This window comes from Malania oleifera, chromosome 12, assembly GCF_029873635.1.
Source record: "Malania oleifera isolate guangnan ecotype guangnan chromosome 12, ASM2987363v1, whole genome shotgun sequence".
Lineage (NCBI taxonomy): Eukaryota > Viridiplantae > Streptophyta > Magnoliopsida > Santalales > Ximeniaceae > Malania > Malania oleifera.
The window spans coordinates 8,283,346-8,306,015 of NC_080428.1; the positions used below are offsets into that span (position 1 = coordinate 8,283,346).

At 36.7% G+C, this 22,670-nt stretch overlaps 1 protein-coding gene across 1 annotated transcript; it reads left to right on the forward strand.

Annotated features, from left to right (window-relative positions):
• The first annotated feature begins 17,838 nt into the window (after window positions 1–17,838).
• On the forward strand, window positions 17,839–19,176 carry LOC131144203 (F-box protein At5g50450-like). Its single transcript, XM_058092675.1, has 3 exons — window positions 17,839–17,999; window positions 18,099–18,261; window positions 18,385–19,176. Exons 1-3 carry the CDS (start codon window positions 17,839–17,841, stop codon window positions 19,141–19,143), a joined length of 1,083 nt encoding a protein of 360 aa, XP_057948658.1. The 3' UTR covers window positions 19,144–19,176.
• The last annotated feature ends 3,494 nt before the right edge of the window (window positions 19,177–22,670 follow it).

Sequence of the window (22,670 nt, forward strand, 5' to 3'; positions counted from 1 at the left end):
TCAAGAATGAAGAAAAGGATTGATATCTCACAAAAAGACGATAATCTAAAAATCAAAGAAGAAAAAGAAGAAAACATTGAAGAAACCTCAAAAGATAAACCTATAGAAAATCTTGAATTACCAAGAGAATGGAAGTATGTAAGAAATCACCCTCAAGATCAAATTATAGGAGAACCTTCTAGAGGTGTAATTACTAGATCATCATTAAAAAATCTGTACAATCATTATGCATTCTTATCTCAAGATGAACCTAAAAATGTTGAAGAAGCTTTAAGTGATGACTCTTGGATAATTTCTATGCAAGAGGAGTTAAACCAATTTGAAAGAAGTAAAGTATGACAATTAGTACCCAAACCTGAAAATCATTCAACTATTGGAACTAAATGGGTATTTAGAAACAAAAAGGATGAAAATGGTATAGTAGTTAGAAAAAAAGCTAGACTTATAGCTAAAGAGTATAATCCAGAAGAAGGAATAGATTATGATGAAACTTTTGCCCCCGTAACTAAAATGGAAGCTATAAGAATGCTATTAGCTTATGCACCCCACAAAGAATTTAAATTATATCAAACAGATGTTAAAAGTGCTTTCTTAAATGGTCATATTAATGAAGAGGTATATGTAGAACAATCCCTTGGATTCGAAGATATAAAAAATCCTGGTTATGTTTTTAAACTAACTAAGGTTTTATATGGGTTGAAACAAGCCCCTAGGGCTTGGTATGAAAGATTTGGTGGATTTTTATTAGAGAAGGGGTTTTCAAGAGAAAAAGTTGATAGTGCATTGTTCATTAAAACTAAGAAAGATGACATTGGCATGCTGTTAATTCAAATCTATGTAGATGATATAATATTTGGTGCTACTAATGAAAATCTATGTAAAGAATTTGCAAAATGTATGCAAAAAGAATTTGAAATGAGTATGATGGGGGAATTAAACTATTTTCTTGAATTACAAATCAAACAAGCAAATAATGAAACTTTTATAAGTCAATCAAAATACATAAAAAATATGATTACAAAATTTGATATGGAAAATAGTAAACCCACTACAAAAAATCAGGGTATTAGTGAAGGATCAAATCCGTAAAATTCGTTACTAATAATGAAGTGTTAGTAACGGATTGTAACCGTCACTAAAACCTTAATATCGTCACTATAAATTCTACTTCAACTCAGCTCAAATTCGTCACTAATAGTAGGGTATTAGTGATTAATTTGTAATTCGTTACTAATACCCTACTATTAGCGACGAATTTGAATCCTTCACTAATATTGTACTATTAGTGACAAATTTGAATCATTCACTAATAATTAAGAAGTTAAAAATTTTTTTAATACTATTTTTTTTTTTGAATCATCAATTCTTGTAAAAATCTGTAATTACATTTTTTGCATACATAACTTGAAACCATAATTACTACAAAATTCACAAATTATTCAAAATTTCGAATTCAAATAAAAATTCAATTAAAATAAAAAAATAACATTTGTTCATATAAGAAAAAAATTTCAAAAAATTCAAAATTAAAATACAAATATATTATACAAATTCAAATTAAAATATAAAAATTCCATTTGTTCAAATAACAATAAAAATTACAAAGAAATAATTAAAAGTTGCATCCAACGATTGTAGTGCATGCATGACATCGTGCTGATGTTATGACAGCCACAAACCCTACAAATTAAGAATCATAAAAAAAAAATTAGTATACAAATGGAGAACAGAATGGAGAGCTAACACTCAGTATAATCAAGAAAAAAAATATAGAAAGTGCGTCGTACAATAATTTTCAACCCTAAACGAATAGCTGAAATGAATGTGAATGACGTATGTATGAATATATATAGTTACATGCATCAAACCACGCATGTAAACACTTAATTCATTCTCAAAATAGAGTATCCCTGATGGTGGACAAATGATAATGCTTATCCACAGTTAAAAGCAAATATTATGTCATGTATGTTAATAGATGCAAATTTAGGATTTAATAAAATATTTTTTCGTGTAACTTTCACTTATCATTTCAAAAATATTTTAACATTCATTTTATCACAATTATTTTTGTACGTGGTTTTTTTTTTTTTTGAAAAATTTTAATAGAATTTCGACAGCATGCCGTTTGTAAATTAGACATTTTCCTATAAAACTTGCACCTAAAACATAATTGTTTTCTAAAAATAAAACATTTCAAGCATGCGAGAACTTAAATCTACTACCAGCATGCCATTATAATGTATTGCATCAGCCATGCAGTTGACATTCAACATAAGTATGTATTCCAGTTGTTGACCTTATAGGTCGCATCCGGTTTTGATAACGACAAATGTTGATATTTGATGTTTGTTAAGTGCTTGTGCAGGTTCAAATCAAACTTCCTTGATGGCACTTGAAGAAACAAGAAGACCGTGAAGCTTTGAAATTTACATTGTAATATATTAGTCATTTATGCAATAAGGTCTGTAATAGTAATCTAGGATGTGATTGTATGCTTATCACATGCACATCATGCACACGGGATATAGCGTAAGCTCAATGAGACCATAGCAAAGACACTAGGCTCCAACACTCAGACACCAAGCATAAAATATAGGAGTGTGTTATAACTGTGCGTAAAATTGTCAAATCTAAGCAAGTTAAGAGGAGTCGGGTGACCAAACCTTTGGAATATAAAACTCCTCGGGCGCCTGAACTTTGAAAGTCAAGAATGTTAACCAGCCCTTGGGTGACCGAACCTCAAATGCACACATCTTCCTCGGGCGCCCGAACCCTTCGAAAGGGACTGTTCACCAACTCGGGCGCCCTTTGATTTTAGTTCAAATGTATCCTCGGGCGACCGAACTCCTGACTTCGGGCCACCGAAAGTATGACCGGGCACCCGAAGTCACGAAGCTTGGCTACTGACTTTGATTTAGGTTGCCAAACGTTTATACGGGCAACCGAACTTAATTGAAGAACTTTTTTATCTGTGTCTTATCGGGCAACTGAACCAAGGTTCAGCCACCCGAACCTCGTCCGGTTGAAATTATTTTAACCATGGTAAAACAGGGTTATTTCGGGCTAATTGAATTTTAATCTTTTGAGACTTTTTTAATAATACCCATCCTGTCCCAAACGGTTATATTTTTTCACCTGACTATAAATATGTTCTCATTTGCATGATTAGGGGGTGATTTAAGAAAAAGTGATTAGCAAAATACTCTCTCTATCTTGAAAATCCTTTCTTTGTCCAAAAACTCTCAAATTTGCCTCCTTTGATAAAATCTAAGATTGTGAGAGTTCTTCATGTGTTATTGTGATTGTTATATAGTGCTAAATTCTCCCATTTGTATGATTGTTATATATATTTTTCTTGGGGAGTTTTAGCCTAGGTTTAACCCACAGATTTCTTATTTATAAATATAGTGTGGGATTAAACCAAGGAAGCTTAGGATATTTGCATTTCATTGCAAGTGTCCAATAGCTTTGCTTTTGGTGTGGAAAGATTTTTTTGTTAACAAGCAAGCAACCCTTTCAAACTAGCTTTGTGCTCATTTCAATGAAGAAAATCATTTAGAAACTAGTTTGATTATCTGCATAGTATACTTGGAATGTTGATGTATTGTTGAAATATTTTGTTTAGATTCCAAATCATTGCTTGTGTTGATTATTCTTGAGCATCATACTGATTGTATTGTGTTGAATACTCTTGAGCTTCATATTCACTATACTATGTTGAGTATTGATAGAACAAACCTTGCATCACTGAGCTTACACTATATCCTTGCTTTTGATGCGTATGTGATTGAGTGTATTATTTGGGTACAAATTTGCTTTACATGAAAGCACTATTTCATTGTACCATTTGATTGTAAATCTGAGTGATTCCAGGCGTGGCCTAAGGGGGTGGTAATCCAGCCCGATAAGGATTGGTGTAAAGGTTGAGGTCAGCCCTGTGCTAATTGACTTGGTTTGTATAGGTGCTGCTCCACCCGGTTAAGTGAGCAAGTGATAGTGATAATCCTTGTACTTGTTAGCCAAGGTGGGGACGTAGGCAATTGGCCGAACCTCGATAACATTTCTGTGTGTCACTCTTACTTTATTTTTCTTCTGGTGCATGTGCTGTTAATTGATTTGCTTCATTTTAATTCCTGTTATATTTATATTGCTCGCACTAGATTGACCATAGGGTTGTGAACATACTGCTGTTAGGGGGAATACCTAGGTGTCAAATTTTAAAAATACCAATTCACCCCCCCTCTTGGGATCACGGTAAAGCTAACAAGTGGTATCAGAGCCACGTTGCATAGACTGGTTGTTATTTTGCCAAAAGATCACATATGGCTCACAACTCCGTGACCCCTTTCCTTGAGGGACCATCTTCCACACGACCTTCTGTTTTCAGTGGTGTTAATTACACCTTCTGGAAACAGAGGATGCGCATCTACTTTTAGAATACTAATTGGAAGGTGTGGAGGATTGTCTCTAAGGGAAATCATATCCCTATGAAAACTGAGGGTGCAGCTAGGGTTCCTAAGACTGAGGATGAATATGATGATGATGATGATATGAAAGATGTTAGTCTTAATGCCACAGCCATGAATATTTTATACTGTAGTCTTGATGTAAATGAATTTAATAGGATTATGGCATGTTCTACTGCAAAAGAAATATGGGATAAGTTAGAAGTCACATATGAGGGTACCAGAGATGTGAAAGATAGTAGGATAGATATGTTGGCCAGTGAGTATAAGGCTTTTAGGATGAATGTAGGTGAGTCCATTCAAAGCATGTACATTAGATTCACACACATCATAAACTCACTACATGCATTAGGAAAGACCTATCCCACATATGAGATGATTAGGAAGATCCTTAGAGACTTACCTCCTGTTTGGGAAGCCAAGGCTACGACCATTTCTGAGGGTAGAGACCTTAAGGCCATGACCTTAGATGAACTGATAGGTTCCTTGATTACTTATGAATTTTCCATAAATGAAAGGCTTAATGAGCACAACAGGGCTAAGAAAGTTACTGCATTAAAAACCTCCACGAACATGTCTAGTGAGTGCAGTGGATCTAAAACTGATGAGCATATGGCTATGCTAACCAAAAAGTTTAGCAGATTTTTCAGGAAAAACAGAAAGCCATTCAAAAATTATAGGGAATCTATTACAGAAAAGGGAGAGCCTAGCAAAAGAAAAGAAAATTCAAATGCTCCCACATGTTATAACTACAATAAAATCGGGCACATAAAACTAGACTGCCCATTGCTGAAAAAGGAAACTAAGAAAAAGAAGAAAGCTATGAAGGCAAGCACTTCATGGGACCAATATAGCAGCAGCGACTCGAACACAGATCATAGTGACACGGAGGTCACTAATTTGTGCTTAATGGCACGCGAAGATGAGGTATTGTCCTCTAGATCATTATCTTCATTTTATTCATCTGATTCTAATTCTGATTGCATACCTACTTTTAGAGAGTTACAATTTGACTACATTTGTGTATCAAAATTATTAAGCATAATGACAAAAAAAAAACGATGATTTGAAAAAGAAATGCGAGAATTGGTCAAAACTGTTTAATATTGTGAAAACTTCTCATGCCTCCATTTTAAAAGAAAAGGATGCTACTATTGTTAAGATTGAGAAGAAATTGGAGGATAGCTCCAAAATCATTTTAAATTCACTAAGGACAAAGAAAATTTTGAAAAATTACTTGGTGCCCAAAGAAACTCCTTAAGTAAAGAGGGTCTTGGTTTTAATGGTATTGAAAATGTAAGACGACCCAATCTTTACTTAGGACACTTTACACGTAAGTCAAAAACTCATATTCCTTCTAAGGAACCTAAGTGTAGATTAAAATATTTTAAATGTAAACAGATTGGTCACATTCAATTTGATTGTCCATTTAGGAATAAGCATGCTAGAATTAGGAAGGTATGGGTAGTTAAGGGAGATCCTGCTACTAACCCCCATGGACCTAACAAAATTTGGAGAATATCATCAGTCATTTAGCTTATTTTGCAGGTATGCCTAAGATCGTCCTCCTCCAAGGACAGATGGTACTTGGATAGTGGGTGCTCACGGCATATGACCAGCGACAAGGGCAAATTCACATCAATTGTTCCTAAGGATGGAAGCTATGTAACATTTGGGGACAATGCCAAAGGACGTATCATCGGGGTAGGTAAGGTTGGTAAGGATTCGTCTCTTACTATTGATAATGTTTTGCTGGTTGATGGAATCTACTTAGCATAAGTCAGTTGTGTGAAATAGGGTATAAAGTATCTTTTGAAAATGACAAATGCATAGTAAAAAATAAAACAGATCACAAAGTGCTTTTTACTGCTGATAGACATGAAAATGTTTATACTACCTCTCTTGATTACAACAAGGAACATGTTTTTCTGCTATAAATGAAGCTAATTGGTTATGACATAGGCGTTTAGGACATGCTAGCATGGATTTATTGTCTAAACTTGTTAGAAAAGAATTAGTTAAAGGCTTGCCTAAGATGTTTTTTTGTAAAGGATAAAATATGTGATGCATATCAAATGGGTAAGCAATCAAAATCTAGTTTTAAAAAAAAGAAATTCATATCCACTACTAGACCTTTGGATGTGCTTCACCTAGATCTATTTGGACCTAATTCTGTGCAAAGTCTTAGTAGTAAATCTTATGCTTTCGTAATTGTGGATGATTTTTCTAGATTCACATGGGTGTTGTTTCTTACACATAAAAATGAATCATGTGAACAATTCACCAAACTTTGTAGGAAAATTCAGAATGAAAAAGGATATAAAGTCACTCACATTAAAAGTGATAGAGGCACCGAATTCAAAAACGACAGCATAGAAAAATATTGTGACTTAGAGGACATATCACATAACTTCTCTGCACCTAGGACACCTCTACAAAATGGTGTAGTAGAAAGAAAGAATAGGTCACTGCAAGAAATGAGTAGAACTATGTTAAATGAGCATAACTTATCTAAATATTTTTGGACCAAGGCTATGAATACTGCATGCAATGTTATGAATAGGGTGTTGATTAGACCATCAATTAATAAAACCCCTTATGAATTATGGAACAACCATAAGCCTAATATTTCATATTTTCATGTGTTTGGTTGTAAGTGTTTTGTGCTTAGAGATAATGAACATCTAGGAAAGTTTGACTCCAAATCTGATGAAGGTATTTTCCTAGGATATGCATTAAATAGCAAAGCATATAAGGTTTTCAATAAAAGAACTTTAACTGTCATTGAATCTATCCATGTTGTGTTTGATGAGTCTAATCCATTTTCTAATAAAGATAATGAAGATGATATTGATATTAGAAAATGCTTAGAGAAAATGTCTATTGAAAACAATGCAAGTGAGAATCAAGAAGCAAATGAAAAATCACTTGAAGATAATGAAAATGGAAATCAGGAGTTGCCTAGAGGTTGGAAATTCATTAGAAATCATCCTATAGGTCAAATCATAGGCAAATTATCCCGTGGTGTAGTCACAAGATCCTCCTTGAGAAATATAGTGAATCATTCTGCTTTCTTATCCCAAGAAGAACCTAAAAATATTAAAGAAGTCATAGAAGATGAGTCTTGGGTGATGTCCATGCAAGAAGAGTTTAATCAATTTGAAAGAAGCTAAGTGTGGACCTTAGTTCCTAGGCCTAATGAGCACACCATCATTGGAACTAAATGGGTATATAGAAACAAGAAAGATGAGAATGGGGTAGTAACTAGGAATAAAGCTGGACTAGTTGCCCAAGGATATAACCAACAGGAAGGGATTGACTTTGATGAAACATATGCTCCTGTTGCTAGGTTAGAAGCCATTCATATGCTACTTGCCTTTGCCGCTTTTAAAAACTTTAAATTGTTTCAAATGGATATTAAAAACGCTTTTCTAAATGGCTATATTAATGAACAGGTTTACATAGAACAACCACCCGGTTTTGAAAATCATAAATATCTTGATCATGTTTACCGGTTATCTAAATCCTTGTATAGATTGAAACAAGCTCCTAGAGCTTGGTGCGAGAGCTTAGTAGCTTTCTACTAGAAAATGGGTTTACCTGTGGCAAGATTGACACTACACTCTTTATCAAGTCCAAAAATGATGATATGCTTCTTGTTCAAATTTACATAGATGATATCATTTTTGGGGCAACCAATGATGAGTCGTGTAATGAGTTTGCCAAATGCATGCACAGTGAATTTGAAATGAGCATGATGGGTGAACTTAGTGTCTTTTTAGGGCTACAAATTAAGCAAGCTAATCATGGAACTTTCATATGCCAATCTAAATATATTAGAGATTTGCTAAAGAAATTTAATATGGAAGATTGCAAAATTCTTGGTACACCTATGAACCCCTCCATTAAGCTTGATAAAGATGAGCAAGGGATCCCTATTGACGTAAAATTGTATCGTGGCATGGTTGGAAGTCTCCTATATCTTACTACTAGTAGGCCTGATATTATGTTTAGTGTATGTATGTGTGCTAGGTTTCAGGCTGCTCCTAAGGAATCTCATCTAAAAGCTGTTAAACAAACCCTTAGGTATCTAGTTGGGACTATTAAATTAGGATTGTGGTACCCTAAGCATACTACCTTTAAGATTGTTAGTTACACTGATGCTAACTTTGTCGGTAGTAAGGTTGATAGAAAAAGCACTAGCGGCACGTGTCATTACTTAGGACAATCTCTTGTTTCTTGGTTCTCTAAGAAATAAAACACAGTTGCCTTATCCACAGCTGAAGCTAAATATATTGCGGCTGGAAGTTGTTGTGCCCAAACTCTTTATATAAAACAACAACTTGTGGACTTTGGATTGGACTATGAAACAATACCGATTAAATGTGATAATACTAGTGCAATCAACATCTCTAAAAATCCTATCTCACATTAACGAACCAAACACATTGAGATTAGATATCATTTTCTTCGTAATCATGTACAAAAAGGAGATGTGGCACTTGAGTTTGTATGCACAAATGAACAATGAGCTGACATATTCACTAAACCACTACCCGAGGATAGGTTCATACAAATTAGACGTGAGTTAGGCTTAATGCATACTAGAGAAGCTTCCTAGAACTTAAATGTTTCATAACTTGCATAAATTTAGGGGGAGCTCTCTCATGGGAACTTTTCAAGTCTTAGAAACTAATTCTATTGTTGTCTTATCTTCTTGCTTGAGACTTTGTGAAAGTTGATTATTGATTATGTGCTCAGCTCGTATTGCATGCTTATATTGCTTCTCATTTGTGCTGCAAAAGTAGTCCACTCCATGTTCATATTGATATTTTATTTACTTGATTGGACCATACTGAAATGTTTGAGTAGTTGTGGATAAACTGCTAGGATATATAACCTCAAACAGGTTACAATTATATAAGATATATTTTGGAAAGTTCAATTTACAAACGACACTCTACCGAAATTTTTATAAATCTTTCCAACTTTTCTTATATATTCGTAACATTTACTCATTGCCTAGTTTACTTTAATTGGCCCTTTTTGCTATTGCCAAAAGGGGGAGATGGAAAAAGGGGCAAAAATAATGGGTAAAATAATGTGTTTAGAATGCATATTGAAAGGGGGAGCCTTCTTTAGCTTAACCCATATTTCTTTTAGTTGTATTTGTCATCATCAAAAAGAGGGAGAATGTTGACCTTATAGGTCGTACCCGATTTTGATAATGACAAATGTTGATATTTGATGTTTGTTAAGTGCTTGTGCAGGTTCAAATCAAACTTCCTTGATGACACTTGAAGAAACAAGAAGACCGTGAAGCTTTGAAATTTACATTGTAATATATTAGTCATTTATGTAATAAGGTCTATAATAGTAATCTAGGATGTGATTGTATGCTTATCACATGCACATCATGCACACAGGATATAGCGTAAGCTCAATGAGACCATAGCAAAGACATTAGGCTCCAACACTCACACATATAGCATAAAATATATGAGTGTGTTATAATTGTGCTTAAAATTGTCAAATCTAAGCAAGTTAAGAGGAGTCGGGCGAATGAACCTTTGGAATATAAAACTCCTCGGGCGCCCGAACTTTGAAAGTCAAGAATGTTAACCAGCCCTCGGGTGATCGAACCTCAAATGCACACATCTTCCTCGGGCGCCCGAACCCTTCGAAAGGGACTGTTCACCAACTCGGGCGCCCTTCGATTTTAGTTCAAATGTATCCCCGGGCAACCGAACTCTTGACTTCGGGCCACCGAAAGTATGACCGGGCACCCGAAGTCATGAAGCTTGGCTATTGACTTTGATTCGGGCTGCCGAACATTTATACGGGCGACCGAACTTAATTGAAGAACTTTTTTATCAGTGTCTTATCGGGCGACCGAACCAAGGTTCAGCCACCCGAACCTCGCTTGGTTAAAATTATTTTAACCACGGTAAAACAGGGTTATTTCGGGCTAATTGAATTTTAATCTTTTGAGACTTTTTTAATAATACCCATCTTGTCCCAAACGGTTATATTTTTTCACCTGACTATAAATATGTTCTCATTTGCATGATTAGGGGGTGATTTAAGAAAAAGTGATTAGAAAAATACTCTCTCTATCTTGAAAATCCTTTCTTTGTCCAAAAACTCTCAAACTTGCCTCCTTTGATAAAATCTGAGATTGTGAGAGCTCTTCGTGTGTTATTGTGATTGTTATATAGTGTTAAATTCTCCCATTTGTATGATTGTTATATATATTTTTCTTGGGGAGTTTTAGCCTAGGTTTAACCCACATATTTCTTATTTATAAATATAGTGTGGGATTAAACCAAGGAAGCTTAGGATATTTGCATTTCATTGCAAGTGTCCAATAGCTTTGCTTTTGGTGTGGAAAGATTTTTTTTTAACAAGCAAGCTACCCTTTCAAACTAGCTTTGTGCTCATTTCAATGAAGAAAATCATTTAGAAACTAGTTTGATTTTCTGCATAGTATACTTGGAATATTGATGTATTGTTGAAATATTTTGTTTAGATTCCAAGTCATTGCTTGTGTTGATTATTCTTGAGCATCATACTGATTATATTGTGTTGAATACTCTTGAGCTTCATATTCACTATACTGTGTTGAGTATTGATAGAACAAACCTTGCATCACTGAGCTTACACTTATCCTTGCTTTTGATGCATATGTGATTGAGCGTATTATTTGGGTACAAATTTGCTTTACATGAAAGCACTATTTCATTGTACCATTTGATTGTAAATCTGAGTGATTCCAGGCGTGGCCTGAGGGGGTGGTAATCCAGCCCGATAAGGATTGGTGTAAAGGTTGAGGTCAGCCCTGTGCTAATTGACTTGGTTTGTATAGGTGGTGCTCCACCCGGTTAAGTAAGCAAGTGATAGTGATAATCTTTGTGCTTGTTAGCCAAGGCGGGGATTTAGGCAATTGGCCGAACCTCGATAACATTTATGTGTGTCACTCTTACTTTATTTTTCTTTTGGTGCATGTGCTGTTAATTGATTTGCTTCATTTAATTCCTGTTATATTTATATTGCTCGCACTAGATTGACCATAGGGTTGTGAACATACTGCTGTTAGGAGGAATACCTAGGTGTTAAATTTTAAAACTACCTATTCACCCCCCCTCTTGGGATCACAGTAAAGCTGACACCAGTAGTTCAATATACAATTCATATAACATAATACCATCCAACTTTGTGAGATGTTTCCTCGTGGAGAGCAGGCACCATGAAAATGACATTTGCTATGAATAATGCTATGACAAATAATCTACTGGTTCTAAACTTGGTGGAAAGACATGCTACTCTTTGACTATACTCAATGTTGAAAATGTTATTTATAATTTTTTTTTATCTAAGTTACAAATGGAATGTCATGCTTGTGTGTGTGTGTGTGTGTGTGTTTTTTTTTTTTTTTTTTGTTTTAATTTTTTTAAGACTAAGTTGCAAGTAGATCCTAGCAAATGCAAAAGGTATAATATGATGCACAACGATTTGCATTTAAGTGCACAACTTGAAACATTCCATTTCTCTAAATTCCTTTAATCAAAATGCATAGTTCTTTTGATTGGGATATTATGTTCCTGTATAATTCAAAGCTTTGGCCTATCTTGCCCCAATATATAAATTTAAGCTTACTCTTGCCTTGAATTGATGATTTAACCTTTCATTGCCTCCACTTCAAAATTTTCTCGACTCCTTGTGCATAAAGTCCAATGATGACAAGCATGTTAGGGGATGCATCATTGCATTACAGAATGCCCTGACCCAGGAAGTCATTTTGAATCTCTTGCCCCTATATAATAACTTGCCTATGACTAATAGGGTATAAACCGCCTTTGGGTCTTGAACTTTTGATTTTGACTCATTTAAAATTTAAAAAATTAACCAAGATTTAGATAAAAAAGAGTCATCAATATGGGTAGATTATTTAGAGAATTAATAGTCAAATTGTGTTTGTTTGCCAAGTTTCAAGTTAGTATAGTGGATGATGGCTTTACCAATGCTTGACTTCATGTCATATCAGTGTCAAGTTGGACATCTAGCTTATTAGGAAATCAAAATATATAGCTTTGGATTTTTTTACAACTTTTACTCCCATAAGTAGTTCCTTGTGCTTACTTCACTTTTCTTTTTATTCTTTGATTATGTTGCTATTGATCAAAATTTAGTACAATGCCTTTTATTTGCATTGCATCATTTTTTATTTCTTCTATTGCACTGCTTCTTGTGATAGGATACCCTTTTGTTTTAAGTGAGTTGCAACCAGTTTGTCATTAATCATGATCTAAGCTTTATTGGGATTTTTTATTGATGCCCTAACCTCTACGTCATCTTTATGACCTAGGACGAAATATAGGATAGGAATAGGATCAAGGAAAAAATGGAAACTATGGCCCAAAAACCCTTCCCTAAGGTGACATTTTTCCCTAAGCTTACAAACTTTTAAGTTTACTTGAAGCTTGCACCAAGGTTAATCCCATCAAGGTTACATAATGATGTTTATATAGCAATCTAATGCAAACAGAAGAGTTCTAGTATAACTAAACTACATTTGTAGCAATTCCCCGGAGGAAAATCTTCCAGATAAGCTCAATCTATAAGCCCCAATTGGAAAATATGTAATCAGTGCTAGCAAAAACTATTGAAGGTTTGGAGCTGAAGAAAACTCTTTGCAACTACTACCTAAAATCATCGATGGTTACACACCATGGCTACACCTTGCTTCATTCCCTTTGCCCCTCGTGTCATGTAGCTTTCTTTGGTACATGTGATCTACTCTAAATATGAGCCACGTCCTCAACAATCTCCACCTTGGCGAATATTCACCACCTTAGAATTCTGAAAGCATAACTGCTGCTCCACCCGGGCTTGTAAATTGGAACCCACCTCCCTTCTAACACTTGGAGACGTAAATCAAGTCCAAGCCATGTTTGAACTTGACCGTGGTAATAGGAGCTTCATCGAGATGAACATACAACACCTTGAACAATCCTTCGAATTACAATACTACCTTGACAGCCTTAGCCTTTGCAAAAAAAACTCTGATCTAATTGTAACCAATGCACCCTGAGACTGTACCCCAGACTTCTAACAATTAGACCTTCCCATAATGTACCCTGTTGAAAGTCTCTTGTCATCTAAGTACCTCGTTTAGCCTCCATCTGTGACCTAATAACTGATGAAACCCTCTGTTGCTTGCCGAAGTACCCAACTGCATTGGCATAGGAACCCTTTAACATGACTTGAACATCACCATTCATCTTCAAGTACTGAGTGGTAGACTGTTTACTTAGATTCACCAACAGTGTACCATTGTCCGATTTAACATCAACCATGCTAAACCTCACCAACACCTGATCCCCAAAACCATCCTGAGATAACCACAATCTTCATATAGTTTTGTCCATACAACTGCTCTGAGATAACACCAATATCCCCTTAGCTACAAAGTCACCTTGAGATAATCCCAATCTCCTTGTAACTTTAACCTTACGAATCTCCAACTCGAGAACAATCTTTGCAACACTAAACACCTTCATGTCAACTTCCTTTCTCAATAGAATCTCTGGCTGATTTACCTCAGTTGAAACCTTTCTAGCAATTGGCATGTCACTCACATAAAACAACAAAATACTTGGCCACTTGCAACCTATCTTCTTCTCACCCTCCGGGGGCTCCACTAACCCCCCTTGTCTGATTTTTTATACAATACCTCCATCTCCTTCACCATGGCACCTATCCACCTACCCCTCTTCTGGCCGTGCATTGCCTCTTGAATGGTAGTAGGATCCTTCCTAGTAGTAATGGTTGCATAAGACATCAAATCTCACTTAGGTGGTGACCTGATAGTGCTTCCGATCCCATTATGATCCTGCTTGTCTCCTGAGTTTGAACTCCCTACATTTCTGCCCTAATTCTGAAACTCCACCTACACAATATGCTCATTGCTGCTATTGCAGCTTTCTGGCATCCATTTCTCTTTATTTATCTGAGTATGCTGTCCCATGACGTTAACACCTAAAACCATGTCTCCACCAATCGCCGCCCTATTTGCCATTGGATCACTCAACTTGAACCCATCTTTTTTATATATATACCAGAAAGATGCACTATCCAAATATAACACCAAGCCTAGATCCCACCTCACTAGATACGTGCATAGCTGGACCTCCAAAGTCTACAGCATAACCAGTCACAGCCTCTCCTGTACCTCTCCCATCTAGTGATACCTTTGGTGATCAATTAACTTAGAAACACGTCATACTTGCTGACTACACGAAGAAGTCCCTTGCAAGCCTTACATACACCATGTGATGCTCACAAAATTCCTTGAATGACAACATACTTAGCAACAATATCTGACCTGAGGAACTCTCTCCTGGTCTGGTATTCCACCTTAACCATAAGTTACACCTAACAAATAACTCCAACTTATGTCGCATGAGATGCCCTCAGAACTTTCGTGATAAACTCATGAAATGCATATGTCCAACTTGTGATGCTGTCCTCACCGGTCCCCAAACAACCACACCAATGTAGTTAAGAATACACACCATTTTATGTGGGGTTACATTACACAAAACAGTATTTCCCGACTCACAACTCTCAGTTGTAGCTCCTCCTACAACTGCATTACCTTGCTATGCATAGAGATTCCCTGCTATCCTCTCTCCATTCATCATCATCAATACGCCATCAGACACCATCATCATCTCGCCTTTGGACTTGTAAATATACCCGTCACAATCGAAGGCACCCAATGATATCATGTTCTTCCATGGATCGGGTACATGCCTTACCCGACACAATATCCTTACCACACTACCAGACATCTTGATCCTGATACCTTCCATTTTGATAACTCTACAAATTGCACCGTTTCCCATCACAACAGAACCAGGACTCACTAATCTGTAAGTGGTGAACCAAGCTTTGTTGGGTGTCATGTGACAAGAACATCCCGAGTCTAGGATCCAAGAACCCATGAGAGGTTTTGAACCTGATGAAATAGTAAGCATCTCACCATAAATACTGCCCGAGTCCCCTTCTTCGACTACATTCACGGATTTTGGTGAATCCCTTTGAGCTTTTTCCTTTCTCTTCTCCCACTCCGAACATTAAGATTTTATGTACCCTAGTTTCTTACACTTAAAATAGTGAACGTCCTTCTTCCTCTTGGACTAAGTTTTATTACCACTCGATCCAGTCTAGGACTTGCCTCTCCCACGATCCTGATTACCCTCTGCAATGAGCCTTTCACCAAGTGAACCCTCATCGCTGGCTTTCTTCCTTTGATTGAACCCTAGAAATGCACTCATGATGTCCTCCAACTCCAGCATTTCTTTCCCCCAAGTTAGCATCGTAACTAGATTCTCCTACATAGGCAACGTAGGTAGGGAATTCAGCAAGATCAACGCATTGTCCTTCTCATTGAACTTCACATCAACTTGCTCAAGATCACTAATGATCTGATTAAATGTGTTGATGTGCTAAGCTAAGTCTGAACCCTCCACCATCTTAAGCTAATAAACCTTTTTCTTAAGATACAACTTTTTTCGAAATCGACTTAGACATGTATTGCCACTCCAGTTTTAGCCAAACCGTCGTCGACTAGTCCTCATCCATGATGTGATACAACACGTCATCGGAAAAACATAACCTGATCGTGGAAACCGCCTTTGCTTCAAGCTTCTTCTAACTTGCATCATTCATGTTGTCTGACTTCTTTTCGTATAACGCCTTCACCATTCCTTACTACGCTAGCAAGTCTTTCACCCTTCGTTGTCAAAGCTTGAAATTACCAGTTCCATCGAACTTGTTCACATCAAACTTAATCGAAGAGACCCTAGCCATTGTAGAACCTGGCTCTGATACCACTTGTTGGTGTTCATTGAACTTGAACATGGGTAACAAAAGCACACAATCAATCACAAAACAATCAACAACCACTAATGCAATCATTTGATGATGAAATATAGTCAACAAGCAATCAAAAAATAATAAGAAGAATAAAAAATACAATTTAGAACTCACAAGATTTACGTCGTTCAAAAATAGCCTACGTCTATGGGAGTAGCGCTTGAGTTTCCACTATGATCAATGTCAAAGCTTACAAGCTTTTAAACTTACTTAAAGCTTGCACCAAGTTTAATCCCATCTAAGGTTACATAATGATGTTTATATAACAATCTAAATCGTACATAAGAGATCTAGTACTCTAACTAAACTACATTTGTAGAAATCCTTCGGAGGAAAATCCTCAAGACAAGCCCAATCTACAAGCTCCTGATTTGAAAATACGTAATTTGCGTTGACGGTTGGAGCAAAATAAAACTCTTTGTAACTACTTCCTGAAACTGTCGACGATTTGCCTTCCATGGTTGCACCTTACTTCTCTCCGTTTGTCCTTCGCGTCATGTAACTTTCTCCGGTACATGTGATTTGCTCTAAATATGAGTCACATCCCCAACAGATTCATTTGAGATGAGGAACCATTTTTCAATTAGGTCAAGACTTTCTTTTGGACCATAATGTAGGCTGAGGGTATTGGCCAAAGAAAGAAGGAAAATAAAAGGCTCAAAATTATTGATTTGACTAGGTTAGTTTCCATTGTCAAAGATCATCTATGTGAGGTATGACCTTGATCTTTCTTTCCTTAACCTTTTTGCCTTGCTTTTGCTTTTGCTTTTTGGCACTATATATATTTTTACTTGTGATGTTTGCTCGCTTTTCTTGATTATTGCTCATTTCCTTCAAATGGGTCAAATATTTATATAAATGGATCATAAATGGATAAATGAATTATAAATGACCCAATCCAATTTGACCCAACCTGTCTTGACTCATACTCACTCATTTAACATCTCTACTTAAATTTTACTAGTTGCTCAGTGTCTAATGATTTTGATAAATGTGAAATTCAAAAAATTAATTGGTGATGAATATTTCATTAGAAGAATGAGGAGCAATTTTTTCACTTATATAAAGCATGGTCACCAATAATAATAGACATTGAACTCCTAAAATACATACGGTTTCTACACACTTCAAGTTCTAAATTTACAAGCATTAAAAGTTTATCTTGAATTAAAAGTTATTTAAAAATAATATTTATCAAACTTAACAAAACTACATGTGTATATTCTCATGGCAGCAACATACGAAAGAATGGCAAGAAACCCGGAAGTTCTAAAAGCAGTAGTTTTTACTTACAAGGAAAGTAAATACTCAAAGCAACATCACACGCACACACGCACATACATAGAAGAATGAGTTCAAGAAACAGACCACCCTCGCGCAGAATACCAAGTCCAATGCAGGAATGAAGAAGAAATTGACGGAGGCAGCCATGGTTTCCAGAAAAAAGCCCCAACTTTCTCCCCACATCGCTCAGAAATCCGATCTCTTCGACGCACTACCGGACGACCTCGTCCTCTCTATTCTCTGTATGCTCAGCTCCGCCGCCAATTCTCCTTCCGACGTCGTCAGCGTTCGCATCACTTACGCCGCGTTTCTGATATGATATATGTTTCTTCTTAATTATATGCATTAATATAATTAATCTTTGCATAGAGCTGTTTGAATCTCGGACTTGTTTGTGTTTTATAGGTGCAAGAGACTGAACCGATTGGCTGTTCATCCTTTGGTGTTACGCAACGCAGGACTGAAAGCATTCGATATTAAAGCCGGGAACTGGTCGGCATCCGCTGAACGGTTTCTAGAACAGTGCGCCTCCGCCGGTAATGTTGAGGCCGTCTACACCCTCGGCGTGGTCAGTCTATATGAATACACGTATATCCTCCTAGCCTGCATATCTTCTTGAACTCGATTCGGTTCCCCTTCACAAATTAAACTCACGCGTTGGGTTCGCCCTGCGAATTAATTAACGGTGCAGGTTCGATTCTATTGTTTGGAGAATCGAAAGAGCGGTATTTCTTTGATGGTGAAAGCCGCACTGAAGGCCCACGCGCTCGCTACATACTCGATGGCCGTGATCCTCTTCAACAGCTACGGCGACCCCAACTACATCAAAAACTACCTGCGCGTGGCCGCTAAATTGTGCGCACGCGCTGCCTCCCTCGGCCACGTCGACGCCCTCCGCGACCTTGGCTACCGCCTTGATCGCGGTCACGGCCTGCCAAGGAACGTGCTCACCGGACGACGCCTCCTTGAGCGGGCCAACGCGCTCGAGCTCTCCGCCGCGCTCCGTCGCTTCTTTACGTCGCAGGAAAAATATCCGACGCCGTGGCCGTCGCCCCACATCTTCCGGCAAATCTTGGAGCCCAAGCATGCGGACCACCTCCATCACTTTATTGTCGCGCTGGAAAACTGGCCGCTTACAGGGCGGTCGCTGCAGCTCTTCCGGCGACGCTTCGGCGGCGACCTCCCCCTCCAGAGCGAGTGCGGGTCGGACGTGTCGGGTCCGGACCCACACCCGGCGAACCGGTTCCTGGTAGGATGGTTCAGGCTGAGGTCTGGGTCGCTTGCTCCGGGTCTAAGGGTCTGCTCCCACGGCTGGTGCGGACGACCCGAGATCCGACCCAATGAGTTCTACCTGTGTGGAGCCTGCAACGAGGTGTATTACTGCAGTCGCGGGTGCCAGGTGCTGGATTGGAAGACGGGCCATCATGCGCAATGCTCACCCGCCCACTGATCTCATGAAGATGATGGTACTGCTGTAGGATGACGAGCATATATGTTAAACTTTTAAATGTTTTATAAGTGAGTTTAGCTTCTAGGGTTTAGGATTTTGATTTGGAGATAGAGGGACAATTTTGCGGCATGGAATAAATGACATGGTTAAAAATATAATTTTAAGTAATAGATTGCTTCTGCTCTCCTTATTCATCAGCAAATTTTGGCAAATCCATTAATTATTCATAACTAATTTAATATCTATCTTTTCATTTTTTTTAAATGTCTATTTTTAAAGAACTTTCTAGTTATTAAAGAATTTAAAATCTTCATGACCGGCTGAGAGATAATTTATGAGTGTTAACAAAATACATGTGTTCATATATCATGTTTGAATTAACATGCATGTATGCATATAATATATGAAGAAGCCCATGTAATACATATGTAGAAAATCTAGCTTGTATATAACTAGTCCATGTAATCCATACGAGAAATACAAAAATTATTCATTCATTCATTCATTTTTTTTTTTTTATTACATAGGAACTCCAGCCACCAACGAACCCTTCGGACCCCTTAGTGCCGCACCAAACCTACAAATCAATGTCCTCCACTCTTAAGTCTCGTTGATTTGGGTAAAGTCTGGAATGCGAATACGGCTTCCATACATCAGTTAGACTTAAATCAATAGGCTCTAATTGGCGTAAAAATAAAAATCATACATATGTACACATGTAAGTTGAAACTCTTTACAAAAATATTTCATATTTTAATTTTTGAAGTGTAACGAGCAAGTATTTATTTAATATGTCTTTCTTCAAAAGTACTATAACCTTTTAGGGCTGTTTAGTTATTGAAAATGATTTTTATTTTTCTATTGTAACACTTAACACATAAAATTAAGAATAATAAAATTGTTTCATTTATGGGTTTTAAGTAATTTGCCAATTTTATGCCCAATCATTTACTCTACATTACATTTCGTCACCATTGATACATGGTAAGTAAAAAATTCATTGAAGAAAATTTTTAACTATGTATTATTTGCCCTTATCTATGTTAAGCGAAATACAATGTAAAAGTAAACTTTGAGCCTCGATAATATATATATATATATATACACACACTAATGCTGCACTTGCCTATCAAACATCACAGTTTTCCTTACTTACTCATTTATAGTAGTACCATATATATACTCATTACTTTGTGGGTATTGTACTATATTGTTGACCTTATAGGTCATATCCCATTTTGATAATGACAAATATCTTTGTATCTTACCTATGCCCTAAGTTTGTGTGCAGGTTCATTCTTGCATGAAATGGTAAAGTCTTACATCATATGGTGGCATATGGAGATACAAGGGAAATGAAGACCAAATTGTTTTCATTTGTATTTAATGTTTGAATTAATTTTGGGTCTGTAATAATCATGGGTTGTAATAATTAAGGCATTGCATGCATCATAGGCTAATATAAGCTCATTGACCGTAGATTGACCTTAGGTCCCTTAACATCACTTGAAAAATTCCCTTTAACTCACAAGTCATGTAACGACATGCTTATTTTACCAATTTTTTTTTTCCATAATAATAGCATCCATATAATAGTCCTGACAAATCATAATCAACCTGATAAATCATAATCCACCTAGACCCAAGGGTACTAGGGGTATATCTAAAATACAATACTGATACCTAAGTAGTAGAAAACGTAATAACATATACATATCAAATTACTATTCAACACAATACCAGAGTTTACTACATTCCTCATATGATTACACAACTCAAAATAGCCAAAAACAAGTCCTAGGGTCGTCACCCAAAAATCCGTCTGACCCTAGCAAAAGACTTACCCTTCAAACAAGGTAGAACAGCCGAATCCTAACGCTGCGGAGCTCTATCTGCTCTTTTATCTTGGGCTCCTAAAATGTTTATATAATTTTGGGTGAGATACCTCTCAGTAAGGGAAATAAACTAATATCAATGTGTAACAACATGAGTTTTTTCGTATTACACATATAACAGTATATAAACATATTTGATAAAACTATTTGTATCATATCTACGAGAAACATGTGTTATCATATCATGGTATAACATACTGAATTTTTAGACACATAAATCATCTCATATAATAGTACATAGAAAACATCCTGGATGGTTAGCTGGCTAGTGTCATGTCTTACCCCCACATGACTGGGTTGTGCGACCCGAAGGCGGGACCTAACAATGGCTGGCCGAACACGGTCTGGATACCAGAGGGACGCCTAAACTACAATAAACCACATCGACTACCGATCTCCCACTACCCCGTACGGCAAGCGGTAGCACTAACATAGTCATGATCGTGATTATATAGCTACGGTACTGTGCTTCGTGAAAGCCTAAACCAAGTCAACCCGGTTCTGATAACATATAATATATTTTCAAATAATGATACATAGCTATTTCATAATCATATCTGTCATGTTAATATCTTCATATAATTTTTCATAACATATCATAAAAACCTTCGGCCTATACGCCGACATATCATATAAAATTCTCGGCACGTACACTGACATATCATATAAAAATATTGGCCCGTACAATGACATATCATATAAAAACATCGACTCGTACGCCAACATATCATATAAAAATCTTGTCCTATACGCCGACATATCACTTTGAAAAATCCATGTATCACTTTAACATTTTCCAGGAAGTTCATATGAAAACCTCAGTTTGAAAAATCCCTATATCACTTTAACATTTTCCTGGAAGCAGTAAAAACATACTTATTTTGCACACATAATATTCCATGGTAAATTTTACTCATGTCGCACAAAAGAGGTATTAAACATATTTCTGATTAACAACATTATTTCCAACATAATTCTACATTATACATATTTATCTAAAATTAAATGTTGTAAAATAACAAATACATTTTCATGAAATCCTAACATAGTTTATCCCCTTAACTGATTTTTGAAAAGCCCCTATAATGTCTAGTCTTACACCCGTAGGGTTCCTCATTCAACACCCTGAAAATAACATCTCCTTGAACAAAACTTCAGTATTTCATTGACTACTACATTTTCTACAATTGTAGGAAAGCCAAATACTAAATAAAAAGCCTTACCCTGAATTTGGGATGGAGTCCAAGTTAGCCCCACCAACAATCCACTTCAGCTGACTTGAAGAGAACTTTCCCAGGAGTGTCGTGGTGGCCTCGGATCGTCAAACCGGCAAGAAACCGACGCAAAATCTTAGAGAGAAAAGAGATGGGGCGAACAGGAGAGAGAGAGAGAGAGAGAGAGAGAGAGAGAGAGAGAGAGAGAGAGAGAGAGAGAGAGAGAGTTCTTCGCGTGATTTTTGAGTGAACAATCGAGTTTAAGCTATTTATACACTTGCACTCGTCAACGAGCCATGTCACTCCATCGACGAGGCTATGAAGGAAGTTTGTCGACGAATGCTCATTCCTCGTCGACGAAATTCAGATTTGGAAATAGCCTCTCAATAACTTCTCATCAATGAGACACGTGTCCCCA

Excerpts from the sequence above, each read along its gene's own strand:
- LOC131144203 (XM_058092675.1), top strand. The coding sequence starts at position 17,839 with ATGGTTTCCAGAAAAAAGCCCCAACTTTCTCCCCACATCGCTCAGAAA. Across the intron at positions 18,000-18,098 it reads GTTCGCATCACTTACGCCGC|GTGCAAGAGACTGAACCGAT; the intron begins GTTTCTGATATG and ends TGTGTTTTATAG. Across the intron at positions 18,262-18,384 it reads CCGTCTACACCCTCGGCGTG|GTTCGATTCTATTGTTTGGA; the intron begins GTCAGTCTATAT and ends TTAACGGTGCAG.